The sequence below is a fragment of the Pygocentrus nattereri genome, chromosome 23 (genome assembly GCF_015220715.1).
Source record: "Pygocentrus nattereri isolate fPygNat1 chromosome 23, fPygNat1.pri, whole genome shotgun sequence".
Lineage (NCBI taxonomy): Eukaryota > Metazoa > Chordata > Actinopteri > Characiformes > Serrasalmidae > Pygocentrus > Pygocentrus nattereri.
Window position 1 is genome coordinate 15,179,595 of NC_051233.1, and position 22,383 is coordinate 15,201,977.

The window sequence follows — 22,383 nt, forward strand, 5'->3', positions numbered from 1 at the left end:
TTTTCATATATGAACTTTATAGACTGTGAAATAGATGGTGCATTTTGAAACTTCAAGAGTGTTTACATCAAACTCTTATTTCAAAAAGATAAAAAAATATTAACATGATTAAAAAAAAAAAACAGAAATAAACATGTTTTTAAACATGACTGGTTTGATTCTTTTAATCAGAGGTCTCATAACTATACTGTATATTGTAATACATAGATCCAATAAAGATTTCCAGCATTCTTGGAAGGGCTGTATGTTCAGTCCTGTTCCATCCTTTAAGATTCACATCCAAATGAAAACAGATGAACTGCATACATCACTGAGAAAGGCAGGAAGCTTTTTCACAATCAGAAGAATTATACAGACTGAATAAAAAAAAAATCTATAAAGCTTATTTAACGTGATCAAATCTGCTTATCCAGAGAATATGTGTTTACTATAAACAAACCCCTTGGTCAGAGTAGCTCAGTCATAAAAGACTGGGATAACATTGCATAGGCTGTGTTTCCCCAAAACCATCATAGTGTTAAAATCATCTTGCGTATTGGAGCTCAAAGTGATACTTGTTCTACCATCTCCAGATGTTCTTCGCACTACGATGCTTTTGGGATGATCAACATAATGATCCCTAAGAGCAGGCTGTCACTCTGTTAGCCATGTCAGCAGCTGAGGAGTATAGTAGGTGATGATGATGTCTGCTCCTGAAAGAAATAAAGGAAGTGGAATTTTAATGTGACACATAATCATTTATAAAAAAGCAGAGGATGCGTCTTACCCAGTAAATAACAAAAGTGGAGTACACATGCCACCATCATTTCACGAAACAGTTTACCAAAAGACCTTGCATACAAGACTCCTCTTGTACATGGCTCTGCACAACTGTATGCGAAGTTTATTTCTAGATTTTAACATCCATCCATCCATCCATTTTCCAACCCGCTTCTCCGTCAGGGTCGTGGGGGGGGGTAGATTTTAACATAAAAAAAAAACATTGCGTGTCAAAAAGTTATGACACATTTAAATTTAATTTTTTATTTCCAAAAAGTCATACTCCATGTATAATAGAAATAAACAGAAATTGTGCAAATATTTAAGTGTGTTCCCTGCAGAAGGTATGTTAACTTCTTTTCACTTGGCTCAAGTGTCACCTACAGAGTCAGCTTTAGTGTAGTTCATCTGAATGGGTAGGTTTTGCTGCTCAACTACATGAAAACTAGTCAATTGCTCTGGTAAACATAAACATGGTCTCCAGAATCATTTTTGTTGCTTCATATTGGCCACAAAGTATCCTCTGTATTTTGTTAGCATGAGTTCAATGGATGCTACTAAGGATGTGCATGGGTACTCGAGTACTTGGTTAACTGAGGTGCCAATATTTACATACTGAAATCACTATTCAGGAATTTCTCACATTTCATTACAGGACAGGGAGAGAAAAATACAGACCAACAACTGAGTGAAAGGCCGATTTTATGTTTTAGTAGGGTGGTAAAATTTGACAGTTGGTTGTACTTACAGTGTGTATTATATGAAACATGAGGAATTGATTGTGAATGCGTCCCCAAGCACTCATTGTTGAAAACACAGAGAAGATATAAGTGCATAGAGCAGAGAGAAAGCACAGCCAGCCCTGCTGTGGCATGTTGAGGCTAACTATTCTAGCTTTTGTTAGCAAGGTCCAGAAATGGAGAAAATATATTTATCTGACAAACTTACTGCTGGCACACACTAAGGAGAAAAGCCCCCTTTTAAGAAGAAGACAACAACGCATCTCCATCCGCATCCAACACTGTACTGGTTATCTTTGTTAGCTCATTAACAGCCTCCGTTACTAATCAAGAAATTACTACTAATACAAGAAAACCTACAGATTTCCTGTGGCTTATTTTTGAATAATCAAACATGTTTTCATGTATATTCCTTTATGTTCTGCTAAACATTTTTACAACACCAGTGCTGTCACCTAAAAAAAACCAGTAAGTAAGACAGCCATAGAGACCAACATTAAAGTGGTCTGAAGTTTTTTCTTTCCATTTCTTGGATTAACAGAGTATCCGTTCATTAACTCCTACGAATAATCAAATGTCAAAATTAGTCAAAATGTCCATCTCTACTAAATGCACATTAACTTTGCTTTGGTGAACACAGGAAGGTGAGACTTCTTGAAATGTAGCAAATAACAAACACTTGAGAAAACCCAAATAAAGTAGTTCATTCAGGCATTTAATTGGCCTAAATAGATGCCTGGGTATGATCAACTCACTTTCCAATTCATGATTATGATACAACACGAGTGTGCTGGACATAGTAGCAGGCGGTATGGGCAAAAATTTGTATCCAGGTATAATTAAGATTACTGATGGTTTCAGTATTGATCACAGTACAGTGTATTTATATATATTTTATTTCAAATAAAACCATTTTGGATGCTTGCAGCCTGGTGAATAAAATGGCAACTTCAGCCTCGAAAAACAGTGTTGAATGTTGTTTTATGTCCGAAAGTCATTTGTCTCATATGTGTGTGACGCTTACAGTTGAGCTTTAATCTACAACCATCAGATGCTGATATTACATTGTGCCTTTCATGCTACCAGCTTTAGCTGAGAAGCTAATTAACTAATATCTTAAGAAGAATTTTATATATATATATATATATATATATATATATATATATATATATATATATATATATATATATATATATGGTATGCTGGACAAACCAGGTTATTGTGCACTACTAGCTGAACAGTTTAAGGATTTATTATCTCTGTCTTACCTGCTCGGCGGAAGGCGGTCATGGCCTCCAAGACAGCTGTGCGCAGGTCAAATGCTCCTGCCTGCGCTCCGTGCCACAGCATGGCAAACTCTCCAGACACATTATACACTGCCAGTGGGTGTGTAGGGTGCTGTAAAATAAAGCAGAAAGATCAGAACTTTTAAAAAGGTCAACACCAAACGTTTTCAATACAGTATCATTACATGTTGTTATATACTAGTGTTTCAGTGTATATATAGTAGTAGTTACATATGCCAACAACAGCAATAATTTTTCTACAGAAAAAAAATCAGCTTAGACCCAGAGTTTCTAATTTGGTAACCAATTTAAAAACAATGCGCAACCTCAGAATTCTACAGTTTCAAGTAATACGCACCTTATTCTTAACCTCCCTCAGGATATCAAGATAAGGCAATCCTGGCTTAACCATCAGCATATCAGCTCCCTCTTTCACATCTCGATCCTAAAAATCCATGAAACAGTCAAAGCAAATTATGTATTAAAACAACAGACTTGGGCTTCACTTGTTTCATATCTGTTCTAAGAGGACAGTTGGCTTAAAGAAAGTTTGACAAAAAAAATCTAATTTGCAGTTTTACCTCTTACCCCAAATGTACTGAATCAGTCAATACATGTTTGGTGTCTCAAATTTGGTTCTTTAGTTTTGCACTTGAGCTGCAAGGCTAATGTAGCCAACTGCAAACTCAAAGTTGGGACAGCAGGTAAAATGCAAATAAAAACAGAAAGCAGTGTTTTATAAATCTACTTTGTCTTGCATTTGAACAACAGTACAAAAACAACATATCCGATGTTTAATCTTATCAACTTGATTGTTTTTGTATATATTCACTCATTCTGACATTGATGTCTACAATATGTTCCATACAAGTTGGGACAGGGACAATTTAGGACTAGGAACATTGTGAACATTGTTTCAAAAAATTATGTTTTCAAAACTGGATCAGTGTGCTTTTTAGCTATGTGGCGTACTTATGTCCAGTTGTAAGGCAGTATGTAACAGTATGCAATGCAATACTAGAGAAGTCTTGGATGATATTCTACAGTTGGGGTAGAGGGAATATTGTGTAAAACTGTTTTTTCTTTGACAATCTAATTTAAAAGGCATAGCGGGTGTTATTTACATACACAGGCTCGCAGTGCTAGACCTCGGGCACCAGGGGGCAGCTGATAGCATCGCCTGTCTCCAAATGCTGGTTTGGACTGGGCAGCATCCCTGTAAACATTATACTCCATTTAATGCAGATAGTTCACACAAAATCACATTGTATATTTAAACATTAACATGAATTAAAAAAGCACAACAGGTTGGGGGTGGATTGGATTTTTGATACAGTACAGTCTAGAGTCACTGTCAAACACTGAGTTACCTGAAAGGTCCATAATAGCAGGATGCAAACTTAGCACTGTAGCTCAGTACTGAAACCTGGGGAGAAAAGTGTATCAGAATTTTTCTACTGATCAGCTTTAAAAGGTACTAGGTGATACCAAAAAAAGCAGTTTAGTGCCTTTTTTTCTGACTACCTTGTTTCCGAGGTCATTCGATATCAGTGCTTGCTTGATGGAAGCGATCCGTCCATCCATCATATCAGAAGGAGCGATGATGTGGCATCCTTGGTGGACAAACAAGATGCAGATGTGAAGGAAACTAGCTGCCATTCACTGTTAAATTTTTTTAATGGGTCTTGGCTTGGACATTATTTATAAACCTTTAATTAACAGCAGTATTTTTTTTATTTGTACATTGCTATTATCTCTTAAAATTAAACTAATTAAATACTTTTGGTGCCGCTGTGAGTGGCAGCCTTTCCAGTAGCTCTGTGTTTTGTGTACTGTTTTTGCACTTTTTTCTGTTTGCGTATATCACTTGCTAAATTTCCTTTGGGATCAATAAAGTATCTATCTATCTCTATCTAAACAGGCTGTTTTTGTTTCTGTGCCTTCAAGACAAATATAAGCATAAGTGTTATGATTAGCTGCCCTGAATCATGCGTGCCTCATTCAAAAAGCAGTCTGGGATGAGAGACTCATATTGTACTTCAGCATTACTGCACAGGCTAAACTGTAGTAGCCAGAATATGTGTATATACAAAAATTAGTTGTTTTACTAACATCACAAAATTCCACCTTTCCACCTACGGCATGTATGGATCGGGGTGCGTATGGTAAATTTGGAAAATTTTCCAAATGTTACATAACACAAGATCTATTTTACTTTACTTGAGTGTCTTTTGGTTGACTTAAAAACGTAACTAACCAGCACGAGCATAGGCTAACGCCACCTCCGCCAGTCTCACGCAACTTGCTGCATTATCCAGGGTGCCATCTTCACGCAAAATTCCTACAGTAGAGAGGCAGAGAGAGAGAGAGAGAGAGAGAGAGAGAGAGAGAGAGAGAGAGAGAGAGAGAGAGAGAGAGAGAGAGAGAGAGCGCACACTAATTAAGCAACTACACAGATTAAATCACTTTCAGCAGTTTAATTATAAAAGGAAACAAAAAACACAACATTTACATCAATAATTCTTAGTTACTTCATTACTGTTTATGTGATCATTGTGGTGACACAAAGCTATGGTAAGTAGCTAGATCAATGTATGTTCAGACTGACCACAGTGGCCATGTGATGTGTAAGGGCAGAGGCAGACATCACAAGCCAGCACTAGATTAGGGAAGGTTGTTCGAAGCTTTTTCACAGCCTGGACAGCAGGTGTGTCATCAGTGTCAGCTCCAGAGCCTCGCTCATCCTTAAAATAAATAGTTATAAGAATGCATCCAGATGTAATATCCCTTTTCACAACACTGTAACAATACCCTGTAGACAGCACTGCATAAAAGCCTTAATCTTCTCTCAAGTAGTCTTGGTTTTTTTTTAGAAACAAAGTAATTGGAACAGTATGTTCAAATACAAAGACAGTTTAGCAAGACAGGCACAATTTTTTAGCAATTAGGTTTACTACTCAAGTCAAGTCAAGACGCATTTATTGTCATTCCATCTATGTACAAGTACGCAGTGGAGTGAAATTACGTTGATCCAGGAACATCACGGTGCAACAAGGAACAAAAATTACAAAGTAGTAAAAGTGCAAATGTCATACTTTCATCATGGCGCTGGGCCAAAAATCTTAAGGCAAAATTTGTCTGTATTATTTGATATAATTATACATAATCTATCAGGTATATTTTATTATCCTCAGTTTTAAGGAAAACATATTTTGGTGCTATACAGTGCTGCGAAAAAGTACTTGCCCCTTCTTAATTTCTTCTGTTTTTGCACATTTGTCACACTTGAATGTTTCAGATCATAAAGCTACTTTTGATATTAGACGAAGATAACCCAAGTAAATGTTGTTTTTCAATTATTTAATTTATAGAAAGTAAAATGCTGTTTAGCCCTACCTGGCACTATGTGAACTGTCCCCTTACTACTAAATTAACTAGATCACCAAATTCAATTGACTATTGGGTTCAATTTCACTAGCCACACCCAGGCATGATCACTGCCAGACCTGTTAAACCTAAACATCACTGAAATAGAACCTGTCTGGCAATGTGAATCAGGCTAGAAGGTCTCATAAAGCAGCACATGATGCCACACGTTAAAAAGATGCAAAACAAAGTCGCTGACATCTACCAGTCTGGAAAGGGTCACAAAGCTATTGTTAATGTTTTAGGACTCCAGTGAACCACAGTGAAGTGATGTAGGTGTGACATCAATGCCATTTTCATCATATCCAAGCAAAGAAGTATACAGACCATGAATGGAAAGTAATCAGGTAAGACTATGGCAGGTAATAGTTGAGTAATTTTTAAACACATACAATTAACCAACACTTTATTTCTTCTATATTTACATTCAAAACACTCCAAAAACCCCTGAGTGCTCTACTAAAACTGATAGATGCCAGCTGACTGCTAGCCAGCTATCTACTACAAAATCTCACAACCCTTTCTGTTTACTTCCATAACGAACCACATAAAAGCAACCAAGTTGCGTGAATGAGTTTGTGCTCAGAGAAAACTGAAGGCTGATTTGCACCTGAGGACTATTAGTATTACTCTACTCACCTTTGCAATTTTTGCAGGAACTCCAAAAATCAGCACACACTTCAGGCCTTTCTCCACAAGGGGGCGCAGCATCCCCTCAAGCTTATTCACACCATATCTGCAATCAGTGAGGACCATATAAAACACCACAATCATACTGCACAATCATATTACTCCATGGTTTGGTGTCTACCCTCCCTCTGACACAAGAGGCTTTAATGAACAATTTAGCAAAAAATGTAAATTTTCACTTAATTATGCATGTAGTGTGCACAGTGCTAGCTAGTGAGGTGTAAGTTTCCATTGTTTGTTTGCTAAATTTGCCTTGTAGCTCCAGTGCAAAACTAATTGATATTACATATTTACTTCATTTAATGGTTAAAGCTTTGGCATGAGTATTCCTTCAGCAATTAGTTGAGAAAATGTATAACAGTACTGCTATGAGATAGAACTCATTGCAAAGTTAAGATCTAAGATGTGCTCATCCAGTGATGACACAGCCTTTGAAGTTCAGCTATGATGTAGTGACTTGCAGCACTGAAAAACTCATTTTAGGCAGCAGTAAAAGTACAAGAAAAAAAAACATAATTCCACAAGTCTGATATTACTAGAGCTCTTTAGATGAATAGTCTGTGTAATGAATGAATTGTGCAAATTGTAATCCTTCCTTACACTCATAATGAACTTAGTCTCACATCTAACATATAAAATATATCTAACACAACACAGCAGTGTTCCAGACCTCTGACTGATTATTCATCAGCTCATCTCACTGTATGACCAGTGCCACTGGGAGTTGTACTACATGTTTCACAATTCCACCATCCAGTGTTCAGTAGAAGTGGATGGGTTCTGCTTTAGAGTTTTGGTTCCTCTCAGTGATTCTCCTTATGGCCTTAGACAGTAGGAAGCAAAATCATAGCGCAGTATGTCTTAAATGGCTCATGTCTTAATTCTTCTTTTAATTTTCTCTTGAATGTGGCTGTATTTACCAAAAACAGTTGAAATTTATTTTTACATTACTATTTGCCAACTTGTCAATATCCTTTAGATTCAAACCATTTGTTTGTTTTATTACGTTTTTAAGACTGGTTGTTGTAAATGACCACTGTATCCGATTGGCTGCCTTGTGCGTCATTCACAAAACGCAGTTTGGGTTTTAGAACAGAATTGTGAATGAGTAGAGCTAAACTGCTGTATGCTGAATAGGTGGATGATTTTTGCAACTTAGTTTCCATATACAGACTGGGAAGCGAATAGTACACTATAAGTTAACAGTACATTTAACAGCGTTTATATACTACATCAAAATTATATTATAAAAGCATATTTTTGTTTTACTGTGACCCTATCTGGATTAAGCGGTCAACGATGATGATGAAGTTTTTGTTTTTTAATGATATAAGCCCTTTAAAATGCAACAATACTAGTCAGGTCAGTGTCAGTGAAGTCTTTTAGGACAGGATTTCTTAATCTATGGGCTGCAGAACACCAGTGGAGGCCGTAATTTGTAGTGTGCCGTCAACGTCGCTGTAGATCATAAAAACATAAGTGGGGGAAAATTAATATAATTAATAATTAAAAATCTATAAACTAAATGTTTTAACATTATTACCAACATAAATGTTAATACAGACATATACAAACTTTGCAGCAGGGGCCTATTTAAAAGTCATCTGTTTGAGACAACACAGCTACAGGCCCATGATGCAGACAGCGAGCCAAAGATAGAGAAGTTTCTCAGGGCACTTTGTTTGATGTGGACCACGCGTTTTTGTTTAGTTTGCTCCATTTTGACATGTGTGAACCCTCCACCCGTATTTGGATCTGCAGCAAACAGCTGAACTGGTCTGGCAGAAACCACGGGTCTTGGTCTGCTTCAAACAAACCCTGTTCAGTTCACTGCTGATGGAAAAGCGCTCTGTGATCAAATGAGGGCATTCATCAAAAGAGCTGGCTTGTTTTCTCTTCTAGAGGCACACTGGCACCATAAAGCCAGCATAATGACTCTTTTAATGACTGACTCTTTACAGACTCTTAGCATGAGCTGCTGTTAAAATCAAAAGACTATAATAATAATAATAATAATAATAATAGTGAAGAGACACATTTGATTCAACTCAAGAATCGCAAAGCATATATTTGACCGAACATCAGCGATGACAAAGAAAGCAGATATCATGTAAGATTTTTCATTACTGTTAAGTGTGACGATGCAAATCCAAGAGCCCGGTGAGTGGAGCGTAGTTTATTACAAATGAATAACAGAAACCCTCAAATTATTTTATACAAGTATCATTATCATCTTTTGTATTGTCTATTTTAAATGCTATTACCTACTTTCACTAACTATATTGTTCATTTAAACCATAAATCAAACATTGTTCATTTTTTTAAAATACAACTCTCAAATGTACACTACTGCAAAACATTTTCAATAACATAAAACCACATTACTTGTTATAAAATGATTCTAATATGCTAGTCTGGTGCATCTTCATGGATTTCAAATAATTAGTAAGACACTAGGAAGCTGTAAATAAACATTAAGAATTTTTAAAAGTGCACAGAATGATACACAATGTGATAGAGAAGATTCTAAGTGAGAAAGCTGTAAAGCATTGAAAATTAAGTTATAATAAAATTAATATACTGAATTCTTCATATTTCAAAAGTTAAGATTGGATCTCACGGCAGACAACTTGGCAAAAACAATATATAATTACAGTTTACTACTTAGAATTGAATAACTTTGCCAATGAGAGAATTTTTGAGACATTTTAATAAAACATCTAAAAAAACTTTTTAACAGTAGTGTCTATGCACTCACATGTGAGTTTGATTGAACACTTAAAATGTAACTGATGAATAACTCTGATAAACTCTTAGTGAAGTTTGCACTCATTTTACAATGAGATTTTGATGTATTCCAATTTGATGAACAAGGTCCAAGGTCTGTTCTAAAACGTGCTTTTACATTGAACAGAATTAAAACTGAACAGTTCACCAGTGACACTCTGTCCACACTTTTATATGAATCAAATTTTGATACATCACGCTAATCAAAGACCATTCATGAATACAGCACTATAGGCATAGGTAGGATTCAAGTCCAGAACTGACCTGAATTTTTTATCTATAGAACACACTATACCGGTCAAATCGGGATGATACTACACAGGGAGGGTTAAGATGAAGAACAAACTGAATCTCATTTTATCTTTGTTTCAGAAGGGTTGGCACTGGATCCACCCAGTCCAGAGCTTATCTAAGCTCTCCAGTCTAGCCAAACGAACATTCAATCTTTATATCTTTTGTGCATTCAACATACATGTTCCATGTGTGACCCTTGACCATCACTGGAAATTCTACTGACACTTTTTAGTTATTTTAGTTGCTCTGTTTACGAACTACACATTAATTTTTATATGCTGCAAAATTTCTTGGCCAGCACTTCCTTAATGCAGAGGCATAACTAGAATCTTATGTGCCCAAGCACAAAATGAAAAAATGAATGAATAAATGAATGAAGCCCCCACCCCACTCTTATGAAAATGATCTTAGATAAATAAAAAAGGAATGAAATTTGCATGTTTGCTTGCTATTACTATCTGGAACATTGCTGCTACAGTGTGTTTTCACTGTTTTACTCAGGTTTTTCTACCTCAGTAACTGCTGTGTTTATGTATGTCATCTGACTGCGTGATTCACAGATCACAACATGTTAATATCTCTGCACCTTATTCCACTACCTCATGTCCAGAATGAGTGCTGTGTCAGTGCTGCACTGTCCTGTCTGTTTACTGTGTCTAATGTCTGTTTACTTTATCATATTTATTGTTTCTAGTTTAATTTTTTGTTTGCATACTACGTCTGCATCGTTAGCGCTTTGTACTTTTTGTTCCTTGTTGCACCGTGATGTTCCTGGAGGAACGTAATTTTATTCCACTGTGTACTTGTACACCGATGGAATGAAAATAAAAGTCTCTTGACCTTGACTATTGCTATGTCTCAAATAAGTTGGCATGCTAACATAGCCTAATGGTTTATTGCACTGAATATATTTGACTCAAGGGTGTGTAATTGAGCAAATAGTGAAACAAAGGTCTAATTAAAGGTATTTGGGTGGTCCTGTCATCACCGACTTCCCCTCCTATGCTGCCAGTAACTACTTCAATGCTTAAATGCAAGAAAAGTAAGAAACAGGCAAGGACTCTGTAATGTTCCAACACGGCACCATCGTGCAGCTTTTGCACATAAACATGAAACTGCCAAATGTGTCACAAAGGTGCATGAAGGCACAGGTGATGAATGACTACCTTGCTTGACCAGGTAAACTTGCAATAGGTTCCACTGCATCAGGACTGTCACTGGGTAAAAAGACAACACTGATTCAACACAAAGCAAGTCACATGACATATTAATCTGTAACATACAAGAAGGAAGCATATATCACATATTTGCTTACATTAGTTATTTAACCTGTCTGATACTTAATAATAGAACTGAAACACATAAAAACAACAACAACAATGGGTGTAAATCTCCAGCTAAACATGTTTTTCGAAAACTCCACTGTTGCAAATACATTAAGGACGGAATGTATTACGTGATGAAAATGGGGTAGATGAGGTTGTCTGGCCGCAAGTCAGAGGCGCACGTTTGCCAGTTTCGTAGAACTGGGTGGAAGTATCCGCTGTGCAGGATCGAGTCAGCAGGCTGCGTCATTTTCCTGAAGATAACAATGGAGCACAGTCGCTCACTGACACTCTGCTCTTTGTTAACAAGAACTTTGTCACCAGACTTGTTCATGGCAGGGAGTCTACATCAACAGTCCAATGACACCAAAGACAAAACTTTGTTTTGAAAAGCGTTGGGGACAAGAATGAAGGCTGGGTGGGAAAAAAATGGGTTGAAACCTGCATGATGAGAGAACAACAACCATGATGGATGTATCAATTTAGTGGTAAGGAATGACTGAAGACTTTTCTACATGGTCTCAGAGACATTTTTAGGAAACGTCTGAACAAATCCTCTGCATTGTCAACAGAATACACTTTAGAAAGCTGTGGAGACCAGCTCAGCCATTTCAAAAAAACGGTGCGGACAGGTCCCTAGCTTTCCCACCATAAATGACACCTATGCCCACAACCATGAACCATGTTTTGAGATCACTAAATAGTCTTAAATATGTAAAATGTTAAATACCTCTTGCTAATTTGGTGGAATTCGATTTAAATTGTTATTTATAATCGTTTCATGGACAAAACCGATTGCAAGATCAAAATGAACAGTTTGCTTAGTTTCTGCCAGACACTGTCCATGGGCAAGAATGCATGATTAATTTCCATTAAGAAAACAATCCATAGCAAAACAATAATTGCTCACTCATGCTCAGACATAGTTTAGCACACTATACTGACTGCATGCCTGGTAGAATTCATCATCTATACTTTCACCTTCACCAATAAGGCGAAAAGAGCATTAGGGTACTCGAATGTTTGAGAACACTGACTGAACACATTACTGAATGTTGTCAAAAATGACAGGCGCTGCTTATGTGGTTCAAAACAGTACAGCAATGTCGACTATTCACTAACTATCCAAACAGCTGTTCAGGAGTGAATAATAAATAACAGAAACGGGTTTTCCGAAATGTGTACTTGGAGGAGTCACCTCCTGTAACTTGCCAATGAGCTAATGTTAGCTAGCGAAGATAACGTTAACCTTTAAGTTGACGGTATTTTCCTGCAATGATACAGAGAACGCGCGTTTACTAAATAAATAAAAACTACTAATGAAGAGAACATAACTGATAGTGAGAAATGGGATCTGGGATGCAAGTTAACTTACTGAAATATCTTGTCCTTAAAGGTTTTTTGGGGTGAAGATCCTCGGCTGCAGATACGCGAGCGACTGCGATTGCGAGTCTAGTAGCGCAGCATGGACTGGACTTTGCCTTGAATTGGCCACCGTACGACGTCACACGTTACGGTAGTGACATCGGCGACGGCACGTAACAACTAGTCCGTTCGCTATTCTGAATATTTCGTTTAAATCCTCTGGTAAAAGTCGAGACTCTGTGGAAAATGTAGCGTTTTTATTGTGCTTTCAGCTCTAACCGTCGCTTTGGCACCTGTAAGGTAAGCCTACCTTATGTTTCTAAGGTTGTCAGTATTGGCTAACCTAGTTAGCGTTAGCTTAGCTTCACGCCGTCGTATGTTAGCCTGGTTTGTCATTGATTCAAATGCGTTTACATCAGCTAAGCTAAGCTAAGTTATGAACGCAGCATTATCAACAAAATCAGCAAACTTAAATAAAATACAACGTTAATTTAATAAATTAACATTCACATTGTACATAATTGCTCATCTTCAAATGATAGCGTGAAGTCTTATCTGGCTCAAAGGTTTTCGAAAATGAGTTCCTGAAACAGTGAAATTAACTATGAGGAAAAATATATGAACTGCATGATAAAGGCCATTGTCTTTAACAGAACCAGTTGAATGACAGCCTGACCACCTTCAAAGAGCCCGTATCCTACAATAGCCAACATTTTTCTTGTCCCCCGCCCGAAAATTCGTTTATATCCTTTGTATGTGGGTTTATGCACCCATACAAATAACATACCTTTTAGCTACGTGAGTATTTCCAGACTCCCCTTCAAACACGTAAAATATTGATTTAGTTATTATACCTTTGAAGCTGATATAAACTGTAAATGCGAACTACTCTGCATTGTTTATCATTTAAGCTGGTTGGGCTGCATCACTTCTTATATCTGAATGGATGATATGTAAATGCATAGTTTTTTTGTGACATCACAAAAGCAATGAATTCAAAACGTTTTTTTTTTTAGTTTTAGGCATGTGACATGGGTCCCTTTAATTGTGGAGAGCCAAGATGTTTGAAGTTCTGATAAGTAGTGTTAATCATCTTTTTGATTCTGTTTTGTGACTTTTCTTCATAGGCTATTGGGCATCCCCAGGGTGGTGAAAAGCAAAATGGGACTATAGAACTATAAAGACCTGGGCTTTCTCAAAAAGCTCACAATGCTACCGAAATAGTGATCCGGTCTTCAGAGGGAGAGTCCATCTTAAAACTCACATGACTCCTGGGTAATTTCTGTGGTTTGGCTGTATCTCTTTGCCAGTGTTTTCATAATCAGAAAACCGTGTGTCCTAAAACCTGCTGGCTTGACTCTTCTGTGACTAAAAGCCTACGAGTGCCATTGAACATGCTTTTCTCCCTGCGTGAGCTGGTGCAATGGCTTGGCTTTGCCACCTTCGAGCTGTTCCTCCACCTGGGTGCACTGCTGGTCTTCAGCGTGCTGGTGGCCGTCCAAGTGGACAAGCTGATCACCAGCATGAGCTGGTGGCTGGTGTTTGTACCACTGTTTGCCGCCGATGGCCTCAGCACCTATTTCACAGCCATTGTGTCCATCCGCCTGTACCAAGAAGGAGAGAAGCGTCTGGCAGTGCTGCGACTGCTCTGGGTCCTCACTGTGCTCAGTCTCAAGCTAGTCTGTGAGGTGCTTCTCTGCCAGAAACTGGCTGAAAATGATCCGACTCTGGACCCGCTATTTGGCCTCATCATCTCCCCACTCTTCATCCTGTTGCAGCTGCTGATGATCCGTGCCTGCCGTGTTAATTAACATGGTAAAAACCATGCACTGGTCCACTGCTCAGCCCACCCATGTGCCAGCAGACTAATTTGAAAGAACATTCTTGGACTGTTATTTGCTCACCAACACTATCAAAACAAGTTTGTGAATTTTTGGGAGTTCCAGAGGTTAATGCAGGGGAAAGATTGCATCCATTCGTTTGTGCATCTCAATGAGATTCTGTGGTTCAAGCATATAAACATGGTGTCATTGCATCTACTCACAGCTGATGCTAAAGGTCATGTGCAGTTTTTCATTTGTGATGTCCCAAGTGCTGAGTGAGGTTTGTTCTCTCTCTGAATGCTGTTACTTTATCTGTGTAATGATAACGTTTATTGTTTGTAAATACTGTAAATAAATCTACATATAAACTTTTGTTTGTCCTGTGCATTTGGTGCTTCTTGTTCTTTCTTTGGCCTTAGCATTGGCATTAATGTTTGTATTTCCCAGAAAAAAAACTAATTGTACAAATTAAATGACAAGGATCCCTTCCATCCCTTACTCTCGTAACTTAATGAATAACTCGAAAAATGTAGGGGTTTGACATGTAGTTATAGGGTGATATGTATTTGGAATGAAGTTGCACCAGGCAGCAGGATATGAGGATAAAGTATGGTGACAATGCTTTTGTGTCCAGCAGGTGGCGGTGTCGAGTTAATAACTACTTTTAATATTACTACTCCGCTTCACATTCGTTGCTTTACGGACCAGCCAAAACCGGGGAGAAGGTATTGTAGTTATGAGCCATGTGTTTTATTATTGTCATTTGGGGCGTTATCAACAATAAATAAATATATATACAATAAATGTCTGTATAAATGTCTGCATGAGACAAGTTTTCTTTTAACAATGGATTTTTTTATTTTTAAGTTGAAACAATCCCAAGATTTCAACACTCATTACGAGTGTTTGCGTTTCTGTTGTTTCTGTTAGTTATGCAATTATTACACATAGGAACACGGAGGTGTTTCACTTTTAATGTTGCTGAACTGTGCCTGTACTTTGTGATAATGCAAAAGAATGAAAAGTGAAAAAAAAACGCTTTAAACGTTTTGTAGCTAGGCATCTAATACAACCCATTGTGTTTGTAAAGGTCAAGAGCTGAAGCCAGGTCACTACCCACATTTTAAAAAAAGACTTTGTTGTATTTTTCTCTCTCTCTCTCTCACATACACACACGATTTTAAAAAGAGAACCTTGCGCTTATTTTAGTTCACTAAAATAAGCAGTGGTCAATGCAACTACAACCGTCTGACAGGATGCTAGCTATAATCACCTATTAATCTGTAAGCAGTTTCTTAATAGCCTAGAACAATCTATATTTATGTATATTTATCTATATTTATGAGCTGAAGCCAGGTCACTACCCACATCTTAAAAAGACTGTTGTATTTCTCTCTCTCTCTCTCTCTCTCTCTCTCTCTCTCTCTCTCACACACACACACACACACACACACACACACGCGCGCGCATTTAAAAAGAACCTTGTGCTTATTTTAGTTCACTAAAATAAGCAGTGGCCAGTGCAACTACAACCGTCTGACAGGATGCTAGTTATAATCACTTATTAATCTGTAAGCAGTTTCTTAATAGCCTAGAACAATCTATATTTATGTAGCCTTAATTAATCTTATTACTACTGGATCATGTGAGGCATCGTTTCCTACCGGCTCAGGAAGCTAGTTATCCCATAACGACAACAATAGGGACATGCGGGCTACATGTTCTCGTTTACCACATTAACAATAGATTTATTTGAACCTAATTCCCAAAACGGATGTTATAAACAATGTGTTTACTTACTCTCTTGACTATTACTTAGGATGTTTTTTTTTTTTACTTTACGCTTTTTAAAACGTAAAAGAAAAAATAGCATAGAGCCAATAACCAGAACGACTTTCATTGCTTGTCGATTTTATACGTGTACGCTTTATACATGTTAATGCTGTTTCCATTATTGATGCTGTTTCCAGCTGAATGTTTTCGCTGAAAGGGTTAAAGCTCTCTGAGAGGGCTGGACTTGCTGTGTTTGACTGACAGGGCTTACGCGGTTGTTCACAATAGAACACAGGAGGACTTACCGGAGCAGGCGTGGCGATTAGTAAAAAAAGAGGCGTGTCCTGAGGCGCTCAGCACGACGGACTGACGAAGGTGTAGAGGCTGCGGCGCCTCGCGAAACCCAAACAGTGTCCATCTGGTGCCGCAAGACTGTGGGACACGCCCACTCTAGCTAGAACACTCCCGGCTGCCCTACGGGAAACGCCCACTATCGTTGTAAACACGCCTATTCTTGTTCTACCACACGCCTGCTCGAGAAACGTCACAACAGCCGGGAGCAGGTCGCGTTTCTATGAACAAAGTGTAAGACTGCAAGGTCCTGGACGTTTTAATTTTGGAAGGAAATGCGTGCTGTGGTGCATATTTAATGGTTTATACAACTGAAAACTGCACGGCTTTGTAGGGCAGCCTGTAGCGCTCCTATTCCATGGCCGGAAGGTGGTTTAAAGGCTTCTTTGCTTTGCTAGCGCCGGTTAGCATTGTGTTAGGGTTTTGCTATTCAGAGCTTCAGAATCAGCTGTAGCATCAGTGCACTGGGGAGAGGTGGAGTCTGTTCATTAGCACAGTGTCGCGACTAAAAATGGAAGTAAATGTAGCGGTTTTGCGTTTCCGAGCGTTAGACTAAATAAACATGGAAGGTTTGAGCTCCAGCTCTGCAACATGTGAGAAGTGCAGAAGCCTAAAGGGTTTTTACAAGACGAGTATGTTGCAATGACGTTTCTCCAGTAGGCGTGTTTTGAAAGTGGGAGTGCTCTTGAAGCCTTTACGGGACGCAGACGGGCTGTTAAGAAGAAGGAAACCTTCGTAGGAGCGAAGAGGCAGACGCCAGCGGCGACCCTCACAGCACCACTCACAGTCTGCTGTTCCGCTCCTTTTAACCCCCTTCCTCTTCCTCCTCCAGCATCTCCATCTTCACAATGTCGAGCGGCGGGGACGTCGGCGTGCTTCGCCAGGAGGAGAGTGCGAGGATGCCGGCCTGGAAGCGGGAGCTGCTGGAGCGGAGGAAGGCGAAGGGCGGCGAGGCGACGGCGAGAAGCGGCTCGAAGAGTGAGGACGAGGCCACGGGCACTGAGACAAGGCATCACGGCGCGTCCCCGGCCACGTCTCCGGTGAAAACAAAAGAGCCGTGGTCGTCGCCGCCGTCCCCCTCCCATACCAATGGCCGGGCGACGGAGACGGATGACGATGACGGCGGCGGCGGTGGTCTGCCAGAGAGCCTCGTGCTGCGAGAGAGTCTGGGACCGCTGCAGGAGAACCCGTTCATCAAGCTGGAGAAAGAGCGCAAGAAGCGACGGGAGAGAGAGAACGCCGCCCGTCCGCTGCACCACGTCCTGGAGCTATATGGCAGCGTCCCGGGCATCCGGACCATCCGCGCTGAAAACATCATTATCATCGAGTCTGACCCGGACTACTTTCCGGAGGGCGCAGGGTTAAAGCACAGGGCGAAGCCGCAACAGAACGGCACAGTGAGCGGCTACAGCTCTCTGAATGACTTGCTGGACCGGAGGAGTAGTCCAGTAACGGAGATCCGCGCGAGAGAGGTGGTCGTTTACGACACGGCACTCAGCAGGAGCGAGGAGAACCTGAGCACGCTGGGACGTCCAGCGGGTGACTTGGCCGAGCTGACTGAAGGACAGGGAAGGGTGAGTCGCATGCTTCAGAAGTTCGATAGGAATTATGGCAAGCTACAAGGGAAATCCCGGAGCTCGGAGAACCTTCTCGACCTGGACACCGGACCGTCCCGGTTTAGTCCCCGGCCTAAGGCTCAGCCGGACTTTGTGCCAAAGTATGCAGCGAGTCCGCAGCCAAGCTCACCTGTTCGTGTATCACAGAGCCAGGTAGTGGCGGAAAAAGTCTTCCAGAACAGCCAGTCTTCCAAAACAAAGCTGCACGACTCACCTGGTGAGTCAGCCAGTAGCACTCCAGTCTCGGGATCTCCACAGCTAGTGTCTTCCTTCCGGCGCCGTTTTGAGGCAAGCGGGGGCCGTAGCGTTACAGTCAACCCCAGAGAGGAGGCAGAGAGGTCCCAAGCCAAGCCAGTGTGGGAGTGGGATGGCATGGATGGGGCCTCCAAAGCCAAGGTGCCATGCTCTCCAGAGAGCCACCATGCCCATGCCGAGTCGTCCCCGAGCCCTGTTGCCATCACTGAGCTGATCACATCACCCAGCTTTGAGATCCGCCCATCCCCTCGGCCAGATTTGTCCTCCCTGCCTGCTAGTGATCTGCAGGCTCGTGCTCTCGCCAACCTCCGCCTCCAGTCTCGCAATTCCTTCACGGTCATCCCTAAGCGTCCTGGGTCTGCCCCAGTGCCCTCCAGTCCCGTCGCTCCTCTGGCGCCCTCCAGTCCCTTCGCTCCTCTGGCGCCCTCCAGTCCCGTCGCTCCTCTGGCGCCCTCCAGTCCCGTCGCTCCTCTGGCGCCCTCCAGTCCCGTCGCTCCTCTGGCGCCCTCCAGTCCCGTCGCGCCTCTGGCACCGTCCAGTCCCGTTGCATCTCTGGCACCGTCCAGTCCCGTTGTGTCTCTGGCGCCCTCCAGCCCTGTCCTATCTGTGGCACCATCCAGTCCTATCTTGTCTCCGGTGCCAACAGTGCCAACCTCTGCTTCACCAACACCCTTGCCGGCTGCTCTGTCCACAGAAAAGCTAGCAAAGACCCCAAGACCGTTATCGCCAGCCAAAGTGGAACTTCCTCAGCCTGCTTCACCCCGGCTGAGCTTAACCAACCTGTCTCACAATTCCACAACACCCTCACCTGATTCTCCCACAAAATCTGTGTCACTTCCTGCGCCACAGGAGGCCCAAGCTCCTGATAGGCTGCCCATCACCAACATTGATGACGTAGTGGTGGATCCCTTACCGCCATTCCCCAGCCCCATGGTGCAGAGGAGGAAGGGCAACACATTTACGGTCGTCCCAAAGCGCAGATCTGAGCCCCAGCTTGCCTCAACCGAAGCCCAGGAACCTGCCTCAACGCCCCAGGGTTCTCCATCCACCCCGCAGGCGCCCTATGCTCAGCTGGGCACCCTGCTTAAAAAGCGCTACCCAGCAGTAGAGGAAATTGAGGTCATTGGGGGCTACCTCTCTCTGGGCAGGTCCTGCCTGTCCAAAACTGGCTCCACAGGAAAGAAGGTAAAATACTAATTTAACTGTTTTATCTGATTTATTAAAGCAATGTTTTTCATAGAGTAATGTTTGGTGATTTTTATTTTCCAAATGATATATGCAGCTACAGAAATATGCTCACCACTTATCAGTTCACACATCACAGAAAATGTTAATAGTTTGTAGTTAGTTTGTAGATATTTTCTATCTGAATGTCACTGCTTGTCCACAAAGCACAAGTTGATTCATTTTTCCATTTCAGGAGAAAATGAGATCATGCAGTCAGTGTATGTGGGTTTTTGTTTCACTTCCCATCAGATCAAAGCACATCATAAATGCACACACAAAATGACTAAATCTGAACAGACATTTCCTGAACACTGACACAACCTACCAGTAATTTTCTGACTACCCCCTTACCTATTAGACAAAAAGATAATTCTGTGGACCACTGCCACACTCTCGCGGGCTGCTGTACCGTGTTTTATTGGGTTCGCTCATTCTTGATTCTTCTTGGCTTATTGACCTTGCAATCTCATCAAACTGTTACTCAGGCCATGAGATTTGGCTTGGACAGCCTGTCTTGATCTGTTTCTTCTACACACCCTCCAGTCAGAATCTGACTTGTAGTGGTCAGACTGTGCATTTTAAGCAGATTTACTTAAGTTGAAGATTTACTTATAGTCTAAGGCAGGAAAATGAGAGACTGTATTTAGTTACAGTTGTTGTCTTATCAAGCATTGGAAGAGGGTTATAGTTTCTGTTCAATAATAACAGTTTATTGCTGTTGTAATTGAACAGAAACTCTTGCTCTTTGGGGTCAGGTGATGAGTCATGTGGTGTGAAGTGTTGCACTTGCATCTATGCTATGAGCAGTGCTTTCAGTCAGCCTTGACATGCGGAGTTCTAGTGACACTTTGTTTCGCTGAATAAACTGTTGCTTTGTGGTTTATGGGCAGCAAGAGCGTGCACTTGGTGCTTATATATTATAATAATAATAATAATAATAATAATAATAATAATAATACTTTTTTTTCTTCTTCTTTCAGATGACATTCTGTGTAATTAAACCGTAGAGTAAACACATTCAGAGTGGTTTTATATGAATTGGCTACTTGTAGAGAAATAAACATTTCTTTACAGTGCTGGTGATGGGAACCAGGGCATGTGATGTCTACAAAGCAAATATTATTACTGCATGTACTATCCAAAATTACCAAACCTCCAGATGTGTCTGCGTGTTTGCAGGTGATGCTGATAATGGATAACATTTAGTGGTAGTAGTGGAAATAGTGGTAAATTTGGCAGAAAAATATTTGAGGGCTAGTTTAGTTTATACTAAACTGTAGTTATCTAGTTCTCGATGTTTGTTGCAGGGTGTTATCAAAAAAAAAAAAAAGACTGTGTTCATATACCTCATCTTTGCTTGATGATTCATGGCAAGGGAATCTCAGACTTACCGGTGTGTTAGCTTTAATCGACACTATGCATGCCAGAATGGAATCAGCCCAGTCCTTTTATAATAATCAGTGACAGCTCCATCTCTTTAAAATCTCTTAGCTATAAATTCCCATGCCTCTCCTCTATTCACCTCTTTCTGGCTTCCAAGCCACCACGCCTAGGCAGGTACAATGCAGCTCTTTCCAAAGCATGACAACTCAAGCACCTGTTACACTGCCTCTTTGTGCACTGTTTTTGTGCTTGCGTTCAGCTGGGATCGGTGCATTGTACGCTGTGTCTTTTTTGATTTTGTTCTCTTCTTTTGCCGCTGCTACCCCTGCCAAGATTACTTTCTGGTTAGAAGCTTGGGCTGGAAACAGGCAATCAAAGAGCATACAATTTGTGCGGAATTTGGGCACCAGGTCCTGTGTAGGCTGGACGTGGCCTTTAGGCTGGCCTTTCTCTGCCGGTTGTTCCTTTAAACTTGAGTGGTACACAGGGTTGATTTTTCCACACAAGAGAGAGCAGTTTTATGGCCTGATTACTTCATATGGTATTTGCTTTCTGGGCCACCCAGGCTAGTTGAAATGATCTCGTTTGGACTTTGCAGTTCCTGCTTGTACATTTTATGATATGTGAAAAGGCTGAGCTATTCTGTGAAACATATTAGTCATCTATAGAAATCTTGGTGGAAAGGAAAGATGTTATGACACAGTTTGGCACACAAGGCCTAAAAATAAAATGCAAAGAGGAAGAAAATATCAACTAGGCATAAAGTATAGAGTGGCTGTGTTAGAGAAACTTCCGATTTAAAGAAAAGACAGCAGGCTTTGAACTATTTAAGGCCTGTCCTCTTTTACTTGAAGGCCCCTGTGGCCTGGCCTCAGATGGCCAGAGAATGAGGTTGTGGAAGTGGCTACATGGAAATGCAGCGTAGTTTTTCTGCACCCTGTTGGTTAATAATGGGTTTGCTCTGCCCTTTGATTTTCACTTGAAATACAAAGTGCATTTTACTTTGGAAGCCTTAATGATGAAGTAAAATAAAGCACATATACCCAAATGGAAATATTTTATGTTGTAGTATGTCACTCATATAGTCCAAATTTCAGACATATAAACCACTTTTAAGAATTTGTTTTCATGCTATACATGGTTGAGAGTGGGCTTCACATGCACAACAAATATCAATGATTATTATGTTTAAAGTTAGTATTATTCATAATCATAAAAAATAGAAAAATAATTTATTACACAGCCCTTATTCTCAAAAAACCTGTACCATTTTTAGAATAAAC

General features: G+C 40.4%; 3 protein-coding genes across 3 annotated transcripts in view; 2 read left to right on the forward strand and 1 right to left on the reverse strand.

Moving 5' to 3' along the window:
* Positions 1-136: 136 nt before the first annotated feature.
* Positions 137-12,790, reverse strand: alad (aminolevulinate dehydratase). The gene is made up of 12 exons (XM_017714139.2): positions 12,683-12,790; positions 11,439-11,561; positions 11,149-11,199; positions 6,851-6,947; positions 5,394-5,529; positions 5,043-5,126; positions 4,310-4,398; positions 4,156-4,211; positions 3,914-4,001; positions 3,144-3,230; positions 2,768-2,897; positions 137-692 (listed from the first exon to the last, which is right to left on the reverse strand). The coding sequence occupies exons 2-12, from the start codon at positions 11,555-11,557 to the stop codon at positions 634-636; spliced, it is 996 nt and encodes a 331-aa protein (XP_017569628.1). The 5' UTR covers positions 11,558-11,561; positions 12,683-12,790; the 3' UTR covers positions 137-633.
* A 24-nt stretch (positions 12,791-12,814) lies between these two features.
* tmem203 (transmembrane protein 203) lies at positions 12,815-14,868 on the forward strand. The gene is made up of 2 exons (XM_017714140.2): positions 12,815-12,972; positions 13,800-14,868. Exon 2 carries the CDS (start codon positions 14,067-14,069, stop codon positions 14,481-14,483), a length of 417 nt encoding a protein of 138 aa, XP_017569629.1. The 5' UTR covers positions 12,815-12,972; positions 13,800-14,066; the 3' UTR covers positions 14,484-14,868.
* A 1,966-nt stretch (positions 14,869-16,834) lies between these two features.
* Positions 16,835-22,383, forward strand: part of tprn (taperin) — a 30,438-nt gene continuing 24,889 nt past the window's right edge. Inside the window, exon 1 of the mRNA XM_017714136.2 lies at positions 16,835-19,675. Within this exon, the coding sequence (XP_017569625.1) occupies positions 17,468-19,675 (2,208 nt within the window). The 5' untranslated portion in view covers positions 16,835-17,467. The remainder of the gene's footprint in view (positions 19,676-22,383) is intronic.

Bases quoted from the DNA above. Each gene is read 5' to 3' on its own strand.
- alad (XM_017714139.2), bottom strand. From the start codon at position 11,557: ATGACGCAGCCTGCTGACTCGATCCTGCACAGCGGATACTTCCACCCA. The intron at 4,399-5,042 runs GTTAGTTACGTT...TTGTCCACCAAG, and splicing joins GTTAGCCTATGCTCGTGCTG to GATGCCACATCATCGCTCCT. The intron at 4,002-4,155 runs GTAACTCAGTGT...TAATGTTTACAG, and splicing joins TGCTATTATGGACCTTTCAG to GGATGCTGCCCAGTCCAAAC.
- tmem203 (XM_017714140.2), top strand. From the start codon at position 14,067: ATGCTTTTCTCCCTGCGTGAGCTGGTGCAATGGCTTGGCTTTGCCACC.